The sequence below is a fragment of the Lacerta agilis genome, chromosome 12 (assembly GCF_009819535.1).
Source record: "Lacerta agilis isolate rLacAgi1 chromosome 12, rLacAgi1.pri, whole genome shotgun sequence".
Lineage (NCBI taxonomy): Eukaryota > Metazoa > Chordata > Lepidosauria > Squamata > Lacertidae > Lacerta > Lacerta agilis.
The window spans coordinates 8,023,575-8,038,598 of record NC_046323.1 but is presented as its reverse complement, the minus strand read 5'-3'; the positions used below and the strand labels follow the sequence as shown (position 1 = coordinate 8,038,598).

The following is a 15,024-nucleotide window of genomic DNA, read 5'->3' as shown; positions in this document are numbered from 1 at the left end:
CTTACAAATTAAGGAAGCACACCTACAATTCACGTCCGCTTATCCCAATTCTAAGTTGGGCTATGCAATCACAGGGCTGAAACGTCGAAGCAGACATTTAAATAGCTGACCACGAAATTCCGAAACCAGAAGGGAAAAACGGTGTAAGAGAATTGGAAGAAATATATAATTATTTGAAAGGATGTGATTAATAAAAATTTGAAATTGGAATCAGAAGAGATTTAGGCTACAGTAATCAGAAGTTAAGTTAAGGGAGGTTATAAGAAGTTGGAGTTATGTAATGTTTATTTTATTAGGATTAAGATTTTAGGTATAAGATGATTTGAATTGTAAGAGTAAGAATAGTTGTGAGAAAGAAGATTTTACAATGTTACAAAGTTACTAAAGAAGATTAGAAATGAACGCAGAAGAGAGGAACGTGAGGAAGTCCCAAAATAATGATTTTAAAGAGGATAAGGATAGATAAATAAGTGTGTGTTTTTGGTTTGTAGTTTTTTTGTAGTGTGTTTAATTTGTGTATTTTTATTGTTAAAATCCAATAAATTCTTATTAAAAGAAAAAATAAATAAAGAAACATCGAAGCAGACAGATTCCAGAACCTGCGATCACCCACTGTCATATAGGTTTTGAAAAGCCAGCCTGAGCTCAGGAGAAAAAAAGATGTCATTATTTACAATGATAAGATGCTTACCTGCCACAGTCCTTTTCTGGCCAGCTTTTCAATCACCTGTTGCCAAATTGGTGGAATGAAATTATCGCTCACAATTTTTTTACAGACGGATAATAAATTTGGGGTAATAGTCCTTTCATCTAAAGGGGGGGGGTAAAACAAGAGAGGCTTAAGCTATCATCATCATCATCATCATCATTTACAGTTTGTGCTCTTCCAACTTAGGAAATCCCCTCATGGCATCAACAAGGAAGGGGAAATGCCATTACACAATGGAGAAAACGAACCGCAGGATCACCAATGCTCTCTCCCTAGGGCTCCCTTCAGCTGGTCTATACAAGCAACAGAATGAGGTAGGAAGTTGATGGCAGAATGTTGGAGTGGTAGAATGGTCTGCATCATTTCAGCCTGCAGGTTTCAAATGCTCTATCACACACCAAAATCTATACAAATAGAAAACTAATGCAGCGGGTGGGCGGGGGGGGGGGAGTTTCGTTTCGTTCTTTTCCTGCTCTTGGCTTTCTGTTTGCAACGGGTTTTCAACGTGGGGAAGCGCTGAAAAACATTGTCACCCACCTGCAGATATAGTAGGGGGCAATGCCAAATGTGCAGAATCTGGGCATTGTGAATGGAGCACAGGTTCCTTCCTATCCCCACCACGTCGTGCGAAGGGAACCACCAGACACCGTGCGCCTGAAAGCGCATTGCAAGCATGGTTCTTGAAGCTACTTCTACGTGGCTAACTCCCTCGCTGAGTCAGGGCAAAGATCTTGCCGTTTTCACCTAGCATTGCAGACATTTTACCCACCAACCCGAGGTGACAAATCCATTTTGCAAAGGTTACACTATAACAATGATTGTGGACAATGACCTGGTTTGTACACCATTGTAAGCAATCCTCTGAAACTCATTATAAATGACTGCGAATGAGAAGCCCACTGCTCAATTATGACCCACTTCACTTTGCTAAGCCTGTAAAAAAGCCATGGATTGGTTGGCTTAGTGCTGGGTGCAAACCAGTGTAGTGGATTGTTTATCTCTGAACAAAACACAAGTAGCAGCCAAGTTTCTTTCTTGGTCTACTGCTTATAGCTTATTTGGAGAGAAATAAACTACAAGCGTTGGTTTGCACAAAATGCTAAGGCACCCACTTCAGAGTTTGTTGCTCAGCTCAGCAAGGGAGTAGTGAACCATTTGCACGCTGCTCATTCATGGTAATCCGTAGTTTCTTTCAGACTACGGTTTACTGTGATTTGCAAATGAGGCCTTTCATTTCAGGCACTCACCAGCCATCAGCCGCTCCCAATCCTGCCCTTATTGTGACAGTTTAATGAAGACAAAATCTCACGTTATCACTTACCGTTAACGCTTGAGAAGATACCGACTATAAAATCAGAAATTTGGCCCACATCTGATGAACCATGGAGATAGCCTAAACCTTGATAAAACATTTTAACAGCATCGAGAGGCTGTCTCAATTTAATCAGGGAGTGGCCAGCTCTATAGTACCCCTAAGGAAAGAAAGAAAGAAAGAAAGAAAGAAAGAAAGAAAGAAAGAAAGAAAGAAAGAAAGAGTCAGTCTTTCACTTCAGGAATATATGTGAAGGCTAACAGACATTTAATAGCAATATTTCAATATAAGAACAGAACCACCTAGCAGGGTTTAAACAGAGGACACTTTTGCACCAAACACAACGGCCACTAGTCAACTATGTTTTACTCAGAATATACCCACAGATATTAATGAACATGATAAAATTAAACATTCATTTGGTTTATTATCACCTTCTATGGAAGGGTGATTGATTTTGTTTGTTACTGTGGTGTTTTGTTTTTTTAACTTGGACACAAATCTTATTTAGCTTGGATACAAATCTTGCCAGTAATATTTTATTTAAGCACCAATGTTATGTATTTTTGTGTTTTTATATTGCAAACCATGGGGGTGCAGAAATTAAATAAATAAATCTCTGAATGGGAACGCAGTACTGAGCCATCAGCTGCTCTGTAAATAAATGTATGTTCATATTAAGTAAAAGTGAATTGCAAGCCAAAACATGGAGCTTCCCAATACAACAAAATTTAACAAGCAAATGGAAATCCAAAGTTCTTCAAGTTTTCAGCTCATTTAATGTCAGCACTCAATCTTTGCATTTTCGGTCTTTACGAGTGAAACCACACACTGCTTCAAAATATCTTATATTCAGAACTTTTAATCCTTATTTTATTTTTTAACTAAAATACAACGACCCTGCAACCTAGGTTTAGAGACTCATAGAATTGTAGAGTTGGAGGGGACTCCCAGGGTCATCTAGTCCAACCCCCTGGAATGCACGAATCCCATCCATGACAGGTGGCCACTCATCCTCTGCAAAGAGTACAGAATACCTTAACGTAAGTTGGATCCCACTGGAGGCTCTCTCTTGCTGAGCAGAAGGCTTCTCCCCATTTATTTAAGTTGTAAAAGGCATTTGATCGGTTGCAGAGTAAAACTGCCACATCTCGCGGATGAGAAAACCTAAAAGATGAGAATGTTAAATATACTTGTGTCAAAAGTGTGGTGGAGAGCCAGTGTGGTGTAGGAGAGCCAGTGTGGTGTAGTGGTTAAGAGCGGTAGACTCGTAATCTGGGGAACCGGGTTCGCGTCTCCACTCCTCCACATGCAGCTGCTGGGTGACCTTGGGCTAGTCACACTTCTTTGAAGTCTCTCAGCCCCACTCACCTCACAGAGTGTTTGTTGTGGGGGAGGAAGGGAAAGGAGAATGTTAGCCACTTTGAGACTCCTTCGGGTAGTGAAAAGTGGGATATCAAATCCAAAAGAAACAGCTTTATAGTTTTACAGAACACATGGACTGTGATTTCTCCCCACCACCTTCCTATACACAGAAAGAGAGTGGGGGGAGGATTGTTATACCTTATGCATTCCCTTTATTAAATCCCAAGGGAACCCTGCTATAAAAAGTTGAATAAAGAGTGTAAGGAAAACGGCAAAGAGATAACTTGGTGACTGGAATCCAAGCTCAGTAGCTTAACAGAAGGAAAGCTCAAGTCTAGAAGTTAGCGCTAGACAGCTCACAGTTCTTTAAGGAAGAGCTTACCTTGCTGCTTGGTGTAAATAAACCAGTATGTTTATTGCTTCGTCATACTTTCTGATGGCAAGAGAATAATTTCCATTTTTGAAGTCTTGATTCCCTTGCACTCTCAAGTATTCGGCATAATGAAAGGGGTCCCCAAAGCTGAAGGGATCCATTCTGACAAAGAGAGGAAACAAATATGCTCTGAGTGGCAGCACAAAATATTTTCCTCACCCCACAGCACAAGAGCATTTTGAGTTACTTAATCAACACCACATATATTTAAACACCAATAAAGTGCTTCTACCTTCGGTGATGAGCTGAAGTATTATCGGGACTATCTGAACACTGGTCCTGCTAGCTAGGGATGATGGAGACCAAAACAGGCTGGAGACCCAAGTTTGGGAAACACTGCATCTAGATACAGCATAAAAGGACACAAGGCTTCACAGGAAGGAAGCCTTTCGTAGCAGGAGGTGAGCAGAAAGCTGCCCTCTCCACCTTTGGTTTGTTTTTGCCTCTTATTTTAATTGCATCTGTCTTCTACCACCACCACCTAAATTATCAAGGGGGTGGGAGGAGGAAACATTTTATAAGTACAATTTTAGAGGTCAAAAGGTTTGGCACATAAAGAAATTCCCGAAGTCCATATTAATGTTGTAATACCTTTATTAACCCAAACAAAGTATCACAAAATAACATACCTTAATATTCTTATTACAGTCTTCTGCTGTTAAAACAACCAAATTCATTATTTTCCAATCACAACCAGTCCTTTCCTTGCTGCTACCTCTGTAGCACCTAAAATACCTACCTGCTCTCTCCTCCTCCCGCCTTAAGACTCTGAGAATGCACATTTCCTCCCCCCCCTTTCTCCTTCCCTACTTTTTTGCTGTGTTTACCATGTAGTCTGATAAAGAGTTCCAGAGTACTCAAAAGACTGCATGCTATTTTGCAATATTTTGGTTGGCCTAGTAAAGGCTTGCCTTAATATGGACTTTAGTGATGAAACATCAGTGTAAAAGGGTGTGTGTGTGTGTGTGTGCAGAAAACTCTGTCCTTTTATTTGCAGCAAAACATAGCATTTGGCTCCAACAGACTCCTTCACACTGTACAAAGAACTGGAAAACAATTTCTAAATTCAAAAAATATTAATTTTGCCTAGTGAGCATACAAACAGTGTCCAAAACAGCCAGAACCGCTCCAAAATAAACAAAAAAAGCGATTAAAAAAAGCTGACAAAAGGTAAAAACAAAGTTAAAAATTAAAAAAAAATTCCTTCCAGTAGCACCTTAGAGACCAACTAGGTTTGTTCTGTTGGTCTCTAAAGTGCTACTGGAAGGATTTTTTTTTAAATTTTTGATGGCAGACCAACACGGCTACCTACCTGTAACTGACAAAAGGTGAAAACCGTATTCATTTACAAGTGAAAGTATGATAACAAAATAAATACAATGTATAAAAATGAGTGCATGAATGAATAAATAAATAAATAAATAAATAAATAAAGTAATTACAATGGGGCTACTACAAGAACTAAACAAGATATAAGGCTTTGCATTAGTTGCTTTAAGTATGTAAGAAAGCAGTTATTTTCTTAGCACCCTCTCCCTCCAGTCCAGTTAAAAGCAATAGCACTTTAAAAAAAATCTGCCTTATAAAGGTAATTAAAAAATACAAGAAAAATTGAATGGGATTTAGCATATACGTGTGTCCCTAATACTGGGATAGACTCAGGGACTTTAGGCAATAATGCGTCCATATCTACCAGACCTGCTGTGGTCGATTGGTTTCCACTACGAGACTCCTGAGCAAAAATAATCCACAAGGATTAGAAAAATCAAAACCCGATCAAAGAAGGAAAAACCCCAAGAAAAGCCAACATCTACGAGGCCACATCAAAAGCACAGGCTTGCCTCCAAGGAACTGGCCGAGGCCGCAGCGAGAAAAATATCAATGGAGAAACACAAATGTGAGCTAAAAGTTGTAAGAGAACAACCAGAGAGAGAGAAAGGAAGGAAGGAAGAAGCACTCCGAAGTCTTTGTTTTCACGTATTTTCCGTAATACAACTCTTCTCATTTCAAATCTCCAGATACGCTCCAAATTGTTCTCTTTTGTAACACTCCTGCACAATTTTACCCCTCATCAAACCGAGTCATTCTTAAATTTATGACTTGCACCAAGATTCTCTACCTTCTTTGGTTCTTCTTCACTTCCATCCCGAAATCTTTCAACCTTCCTTATCAAAACCACAACACAAATTCCACCCAGCCTTGGAAGAATGACCTCGAAACCATCTGCTTTCTAGCTAAGATTGTTCCCTCCATTCTCGGACCAATTGCCCAAAACAAAGGCTTCTCTCTCTCTCAATAGGGACAAAAATGTTGGCTAAAGAAAAATAACAATATTCAGGACAATTATCAGATAGCATCACTCACCACCACAGGCTTATAGCGCCCAGTTCAAATATTACCGGTATACCCCTCTTTTCACACACACACCCATAATTTATAGTTGGGATGTTTTTCCTTGAACAGATGCTTTCCATTTAACCAGAGATATAGTGTAACTTAAACTCTGAACAGGAAGCATGTAAAATCAAAAGGGACCCAAAGATGCAAACGCATCAAAGTAAAAAGATAAAGGAAACATTTGTGTAATGGGTCAGAGAGATACATACAGTATTCTCCTTTTTCTTATTTTGAATTAGAATGGAGAGTAATCAGAATTTGCTCCTCCAGAGACTCCTTTGGTGCTGTTCTCAGAGAACTTGTCAACCACAAAGACACAAGTCTAAGTAAGTTATAGGGCTCATCTCTCTGTTTAATCTCTTCTTTTAAATAAAAAAAAAATGATTTTAAGCTTTACACATTTCAATAATTTTACAATCATTTTAACATTTCAAAACTTGACTTCCTTTCCCCTTTCTGCGGTTCCTTAAATTTATGTTTTATATTTCCTGCAGATTCCAAATTAACTTAATTTACTGATTTATTCATCTACTTTAAATATATACTCTTATAAAACTGCAGGTTATTACAATAATCCTGCCAATGTTCTTATTGGTTTACAGTTTATTTGTAAATATTCAATAAACCATTTTCATTATTGGAACGCCCTCCCATCACAGGTCAAGGAGATAAACAACTACCTGACATTCAGAAAATACCTGAAGGCAGCCCTTTTAAGGGAAGTTTTTAATGTGTGATATTTTTGTATCTGATTTTTGTTGGAAGCCGCTCAGAGTGGCTGGGAAAATCCAGCCAGATGGGCGGGGTACAAATTATTATTATTATTATTATTATTATTATTATTATTAATATTTTATAAAAAGTTTGCTATCTTGATTTCTTATTTTTCTGGCGAGTTTCGCCATATCTCTCTGTTTATCTCAAAGCCTGCAGGGTAGGAAGAAGGATCCATGTATTTTAAGGATCTCATGGTGCAATGATAACATCATTTCCACTCCTTCAGCCTTCAGCATTTGCAAGTTGATCATCATGGATTCCTGAAACCATACTTTGGTGCATACAGTATGTGGAACTGCTCCCTTTGCCCAGCACCCCAGAAACCAGAACGGAAGGACCTAAGTAACTACTTGCTACTTGGCAAGTAGCAGATTCAATAAAAGCACCTGTGGTCTCAACTATAATATACAACAGGCTTTTTTCAATAGGGAAGGGTGGGACCATCATGCCCATTTGCACAGAATGGGCATCACTCTCTACTACTGGTAAAGGTAAAGGGACCCCTGACCGTTAGGTCCATCCGTGGAGGACTTTGGGGTTGCGGCGCTCATCTCGCTTTTCTGTCCGAGGGAGCCGGCGTACAGCTTCCGGGTCATGTGGCCAGCATGACTAAGCCTCTTCTGGCGAACCAGAGCAGCGCACGGAAACGCCGTTTACCTTCTCACCGGAGCGGTACCTATTTATCTACTTGCACTTTGACGTGCTTTCGAACTGCTAGGTGGGCAGGAGCAGGGACCAAGCAACGGGAGCTCACCCCATCGCGGGGATTCAAACCGCCGACCTTCTGATCAGCAAGCCCTAGGCTCTGTGGTTTAACCCACAGTGCCACCCACTGGATGGCAAAAGTGAAGTTTAGCAGCGAAGGTGCTCACGATGCCAACTTTAACTGAAAAAGGCTCTCCTTAGGACTAGCTGCTGAAGGTGGATGGAAACATCTTGAGCTGTTTCCTTAAAAATAAAATAAAATCAGTCTGCCTTGGGAGCTACGTAGAAAGAGGTTGTTGAAATACCAGACACCAAAAATATAACAAAATGGTTGCTAGATTTATTTTTGTTTGTTCCCAGCAAATCAAGGGGAGGACAATCTAAATATCGTGCTTTCAGGATTTATCGTAACAAAATGTCAGGCTGGAAAGCTATCAGAAACTTAAATCACCTTGCTAAAAAGTGCACAGTTGGGTGTTTGTTTGTTTTTTGCCAGCATACAAGAAGAAATATCACTGGCCCACCTGTCTGTGCTTACCTATGTTAGTTATTTGTGACCTAAACATGGAGCTTTGCCTGTCAGACTGAACCAGCTCTAAGAATGGTAAAACAATAATCTCTCCGCTTAATAAGCCAATATATGAACAAGCATTTTCTTTACAAGCCACAATTAAACTAGGAAGCCTGTAATTAAACAGTGTTTCCATATTGTCCAAACCAAGAAACTATGGTTACCAACTTCAGAACAAGCCACGCTATTAAAGGAAGACTTGAAGTTGTGTATAATATCATGGCTTGTTCCAAAGCTGGCAAGCATAGTTTCCAGCCTTGAATGGAAGGCTTTCTGGTTTGGTTGCTCATACTACAAAAGGAGGAATGAAGGGACAAAAGACTAGCTTGTTTCTCAGCGTGTCAAGATGACATACCTGGCCTCAGTCACCACAGGTTATCAGGCCAGTGGCTATTTACAAGCCTGCTTCAAACTCTCAAATATGGAAATTAAAGTTCATTTGTGAGGTCAAGGAGGATCCTTGCAGATATTCCACTATCCTCTGGGAAACGGGTGGCAGAACACAATTTGCCACTAAAGGCTGGAAGAGGAGGAGACAGAGGCTGGAGAAGAACTGAGTGGAGGGCACTCTTTTTTCATCCTTGGGGCCCCCTGGCAAACTCACCAAACCTACTACACCCGGAACCGGGTGTGGAGAGGGCGGCTGTTTAATGGGACACAGCTGTGGGCAGCCTGAGGAAGCTCCATCTGCCCCGGGGCTTGCCCATAAAAAGCAAACCTAGAGGGGGAAACTAGGGCGATGCCCGCAGCAACCCTTCTCCTAGTGGCACTTTTTGTGGCTGCACTGAGACCCTGGGTGAGAATTAGGGTGGGAAGGTGGAGTCCAGGGTGAAAGCAGGAAGCCGAGAGGAAGGGTGCTTCCAAAGGCAAAAGAACCTATAAGGTCCGTGGGGTGGTTGCTCGCGAGTAACCAGGCAAGTTTCCAAACCATCTTTTAAGAGGTTTATTGTGCATACTATTTACAGTGCAGAGCTACAAGTTATGTCTGTATCAGTCACTCGCAGAATCCGGGAGTGGCCCCTTCCAGCTGTGACCCCAACATAAGAGTTCTGGTATCCCAAATCTCCGCCTCCCCTCCTTACGTTTCACCCCTCTGCGCACTTGGGGCGCCGGAAATGGCGTGTCTGCCTCCTCGCCTGCTGAGCGAGGGGAGTGCAGGGTCTCTCCAACAACCCCAGAGCCTCTGCTCTCCAGACCCGGAGCTGCTGGCTCCTCCCCGCTGGAGATGTCGCTGTTTCCTCCGCTGGAAGAGGATGTGCTGCTGGTCAGGTAACATCCCGAGAGCCCTGCGCTGAGCCGGAGACAGTTCCCTGACAGAACCAATATTTGTTGATACGTATTAGCAACGCAGTCATGTAACTTTTTCATATGTTGCCTGTACAGTGGTACCTCCGGTTATGAACTTTATTCGTTTGGGGGGTCCGTTCTTAATCTGGGTACCACTTTAGCTAATGGGGCCTCCCACTGCCGCCGTGCCACCGCCGTGTGATTTCTGTTCTCATCCTGGGGCAAAGTTCTTAACACGAGGTACTACTTCCGGGTTAACGGAGTCTGTAACCCAAAGTGTTTGTGACACGAGGTATCACTGTATTTTTATAATATTTGCTACTCTTTAAGTTGTCATTTGTTGTTTTCTGTTTGCTCCTTAATTATTATTTTTTTAATCTCCCTCCCATGCTTCAAGCAAGGGACACTAGATCACAGTTGGACACTAGATCAGATCAGAAGAACCTTTATTTGCATCAGCCACTGGCCATAGCAATAAAATATACTGAAGATAGAGGCAAAAACTTAACTAGACAAAACACATTTGGGAGAAGAGAGAGAGCACGGTAAGTCTTCGCTTTTTCTAAGCCTTGCACTGGCAAATGACAGTATTTGCATCGTATCTGCAACCAATGCATTCTGAACTGGCAAAGCTCAGTGAGGATTTTACCACACCCCCTTTCCAAACATTTGAACCGTTTCCATTACACCCTTAGGACAGAGCAGAAGTCTGGACTAGAAGTACTGAGACACGCTGCTCTAGCATTTGAGGTTTTGCAAAATATTAACACAGCAAGCAACCCACCTAAGTTAAAATACAAAATGACAACTGCCCACAGTCCTCATAAGGCAGCCGTAAGGACAGGGGCAAGAAAGAGCTTCCACTACCCTTCCAAGAAGTAAACAGCAACAACATATACTGCCCCTCATCCCCTTCAACAGAAAAGTAGTAGGAAATGAGTGATGTGAAGGTCTTTTCCACATAAGAGTCTAAACAAAATTCATTTATGTGGTCCGAAGTTTTCCATTTTGATGTTGCTAGTTTCATTCAATATATTTTGTATTTGTGATCCTCCAGGGGGTTTCTCCATAGATCATACCAAAGCAGAGCCCATTGAAAGATACAAGTTTATCTGATTCAGAAAGCAAGTTGTTTGGCCTGAATTTTGTGACTCACCAGGAGTCACAACGAGGGCATACCCTCCAACATTTCACCGATGAAAATAGGGACATCCCATCACATAATGATAATTTTATAATTTATACGCCACACATCTTACTGGGTTGCCCCAGCCACTCTGGGCAGCTTACAACATATATAAAAACTTAATAAAACATTAAACATTAAAAAAAAAAACCTTCCCTATACAGGATAGCCTTCAGACGGTTCGGGGGGCCAGATAACTCCATACCCTCCAACATTTTGCCAATGAAAATAGGCACAACCTAAGGAAAAGCGGGACATTCCGGGATCAAATCAGAAAACGGTACGGCTTCTCTAAATCAGGCGCGTCCCTGAAAAATAGGGACACTTGGAGAGTCTGCAAGGAAGCAGATCATGCCCTCTGTCCACCACATCCATGATTATACTGTCACTCTGATCTGTTTGTTTACACACAATTATGCATTTTACTCTGGCAGGCTTTTGTTCAGTTGTTTCATTTTTTTATTTTTAACTGTACAGCCCTCTCCGAAGGAGGGTTTGAAAAATATTCCAGATGAACAAGCGGCAATAAAATTATGTGCCAGGGTAATGCCAATTCTGCATGAAGAAAAACTGGAATATAATTTAAGAAAACTTGCCCAAACGGGATCCAAATAACAGTACAACTAGTACCAGCCATCTATGTGGACCTTTGCCACATTTCTCAATCAAAAACTCTTCACGCTACATGGAAACTGAGATGATTTTCAAAAGCAGCTTGAGACACAGCAGTTCTTTATCTTACACAAGTCATTCTGCTCCTGCTAGTTATAGAAAACAGCTATGCAATGTGAAGTACTACAGTAATCCTGCTCAACCCGGCTCTGTCTTCGGAGATTTCTTGGTTAGCCCTTATTTACCCACACATTTAAATGAAAGCAGGGGCTAGCAGAAAGCTGAAACCTCTATTCTGTTCAGCCATCCCACACAGAATTTGTGTGAGAATCTTAAGGGAATTTAAGGGGAGGGAAGGAAAACATAAAAGGACCCAGGGCATAGTCAAAACTTTCTTCTGGGCATGGACTGATGTAAGAAGTAGCAAAAATGAAGTTGCAAGAACATGAACAGGAAGTGGACAGAAAGTGGCATAAGTAATTTTTTTTTTTGGAATAATTTTCTTACATTCTGGAAGCATTGTGTGTTTGTTTTTTAAAGAAATACATTTTCATAAGTCACCTGTATATTAAGGGAACTGGTTTGCTTCAGGCTTGTTGGTTGACTAAAAGGTCAGTATGGTAGATGGCTTCCAGACAGTGCTATCACACTTTAAACTAAAGCAGTAAAGACAACCGTAACATTTTTCAAAATGCCCTTGCTTTAGATAAGAACAATCTGCCTGCAAACAACAAGTAGGAACAAAACTGTGCGGTTTTGCACTTCCATGCCAAAACTTAGATAATATTCAATCCCTGGAGAGTCCAGCGAATGGTTACTAACATTGTTTGGCTTGACTGCTTGTTTTCCAGTGCAGATTTTTACTGCTTAGTTATTGGCAACATTTTTTTTCTGCAGTAATGCCAAGGATTCCCAGTTGCTTCTATAAGGGAACATTCTGCTAATGAAATTATTAAAGAGCTAAACTAACTTGGTCTAAAAGAAGCCAACTCTCCAAACATGCACTCTAGTTTTTCAGCTGAAGTTTTATAACGGTGCTATAATATAAAATGCAAATAAAAAAAATCCAAGTTCATCTCTGCTTGAAGAAAGGCTGTTCCAAATTCAAAACCAAAGCCCTTGAGAAAAACATATCCTAAGCAGAATTGACTGGCCTAAGCAGTCAATCTTTTTTGGGAACAGCTTTACTTACAAATCTTTAAAAGTTGCCAGAAAGTTTCAGGTAATTGTTCTGAGTGCAAGAAAAGCAGAGTGGTTTTTTAAATAAATAAATAAATAAATAAATGTTGATAACAATTCACACCACTACTATCTCTAGGCTGGTTAAAATTTTCACTATTAAAATAAATGTATACAATCTTTTCTTCTTTGGAAGTCATACTTTGCATTTGCAAAACATGGCCCAGCCAACATTCAAAGGGACAGCAGAGGGAACTAAAGGATAGGGGAAACGGAACAACTTATGCCTTACGGTTTCATAAAGGAGGATTCAGGGAAGCAAAACTCTTGCAAAATCTAAAGAGAAAGGAGAACTTGCCTCTCTGCCCTGTTTTCCTCAAGGAAGAGCATATGACATGCAATGGAATTGGTGATGCATGTAACATTTAATTTCTAATGGGCATGGTACAGACTAGAGACAGAATAATGTGGAACTGCATCTTTAACGACCACTTCATGCATCTCATAAAATGGGCTCTGGCCTACAGTAAACGCGACAGCCTTTTCAATAGACACAAGATTCCATGCTAGTTTTCAAAATGCCCTGCAACCTTCTTTGAAAACTGCATTTAGCATGCTATCAACTTCTCAGGTCTCAACAGACTTTCAATGCCCCCCACCCCACCAAAGGCCGACTCAGAGGCCTCACAAAAGTTGCACAGAAACCAGCTGCTGTGGATAGTCTAACAGGGGCACTTCATTTTTCCTGGACCAGCTTCTGGCAGTTTGCAAGCACCAGAGTTGGTCGAAGCTCTCATATTTATTTATTTTTTATTTGCAGGACAACTACAGTGGTACCTCTGGTTACAAACTTAATTCATTCCAGAGGTCCGTTCTTAAGCTGAGGTACCACTTTAGCTAATGGGGCCTCCCGCTGCCGCACGATTTCTGTTCTCATCCTGGGGCAAAGTTCTTAACCCGAGGTACTACTTCCGGGTTTGCAGAGTCTGTAACCTGAAGTGTTTGTAACCCGAGGTACCACTGTATTCTGAAATAGCCAAGCCACCAACATTAGTCAAATGGGTCAGACGTCGCCACCAACATTTACCAGTATGTGCACACTTTCCTGCCAAGGATGTGTACACACTTCCTTTTACTCTGGTTTGGGAAAGCAGCCTACACACATGTTGAACTTTCGATCCATATTCCTCCAAACCAGTTTCAATCCAAGTTGAAAGAAAGAACAGCCTAGGTCTGACATGCTCACACGTTCTCTCAAGTGTGATCCTGTAAACAATACCCAGAGCTGCTCTCTCCCAGTTTGTGCCTTGGCAAGCAGGAGGCAAAAAAAAAAAAATCTAACCCAGCAAGTGCAGGAAGTTATGTTTCTTACAACCTTGGCGATCAAGTGAGGCAACCCCCAGCCACTTTTCTGCAAGGCTAGGCAAGGGCCTAATCTTTGGCTCGCCAGATTATGTTGGACTCCAATTCCCATCAGTCCTGGCCAGTGGTCATGGATGATGGGAGTTGTAGTCCAACAAATATGTGAAAAGCAGCAGAGACCTGTGGGACCATGCCACTTTGCTCTCTCCTGATTCCTTTGGTCCACTTGCTTGCTTGCTTGCCCTCTAGTTATACTTAAAACCAGACTTGCTTCCCTGCCGCCCATGACTCACAGCTGTTGGCTGTGCATTTCGGCCACAGAAATTAAACCAATTACCAGGGAGCTCCATGAAACTGAATCGCGAAAAGGATTGCACCCTGAGGCTCAGCTCTCACGCGAATCCTGCAACCATCCAAGGAGACGCAAGCCCCAAACATTTCTTCCACCTTAACAATGGGTGTGCAGGATTAGGCAAAAATTTAAAAGTGACGGGGGGAGCCATGCAAACCAATTGCTTCCATTCCCCCAGGACAACACACCCGCGCAAGGAAAAGCTGCTTCCGATTTTTGGCTAGTTCGTTTGCTAAACACAAAACATGCACCACGCATGCATACATACGTTTATGCAAAGACGTGCCTCTCCTTCCTTCTTTCTTTCTGGACTTGGAAGTAACCTGGCGGCCCCCCCAAGGCAGGCGGCGCGCGGCGCTCCTCGCTGCTTTAAGGCGCGCGCGCCCAGCGAAAGTTGGAGCTGCCGCTCAGCTGCTGCGCATCAACAAAGCCTGCCATCCTGCAAATGCGCGCGCGGGTGGAAGATGTAGCGCAAGCCGCGGACGAGCCCCGCCCCCGCGACGTCATTTCGGGGAAAGCGGCGCTTCCTTGGAGGGAGCGCTTCCTTTCTGCGAAAGCGAAAGCGAATATGAAGCTTTCCCAGTTCCGCCGCCGTTTCTCCGCCTTCAAGCGCAGCGCCTGGGAGCTGGATGAGAAAAGTCGGTTTCTAGTCTGACCTTCCATCCATAAACCCACCCTGGCTCTTGCCCGTCTCTCTCGTCCAAGCCAAGGTTTCCTGTCTCAGAAGCAAATTGCATTACTGCATAGGACACGAGAGAGATTTTTAACCCGTGGAAG

At 42.0% G+C, this 15,024-nt stretch overlaps 1 protein-coding gene across 2 annotated transcripts in view; it reads right to left on the bottom strand.

Moving 5' to 3' along the window:
* Window positions 1-14,532, bottom strand: part of TRANK1 (tetratricopeptide repeat and ankyrin repeat containing 1) — a 47,168-nt gene extending 32,636 nt beyond the window's left edge. For both annotated transcript variants that reach the window (XM_033164902.1, XM_033164903.1), the window contains exons 1-5: window positions 14,516-14,532; window positions 3,769-3,921; window positions 3,059-3,188; window positions 2,031-2,181; window positions 692-810 (exon numbers count right to left, since the gene is read on the bottom strand). In XM_033164902.1, coding sequence (XP_033020793.1) covers window positions 692-810; window positions 2,031-2,181; window positions 3,059-3,188; window positions 3,769-3,920 — 552 coding nt within the window. In that variant the 5' untranslated portion in view covers window position 3,921; window positions 14,516-14,532. The remainder of the gene's footprint in view (window positions 1-691; window positions 811-2,030; window positions 2,182-3,058; window positions 3,189-3,768; window positions 3,922-14,515) is intronic.
* Window positions 14,533-15,024: the final 492 nt, after the last annotated feature.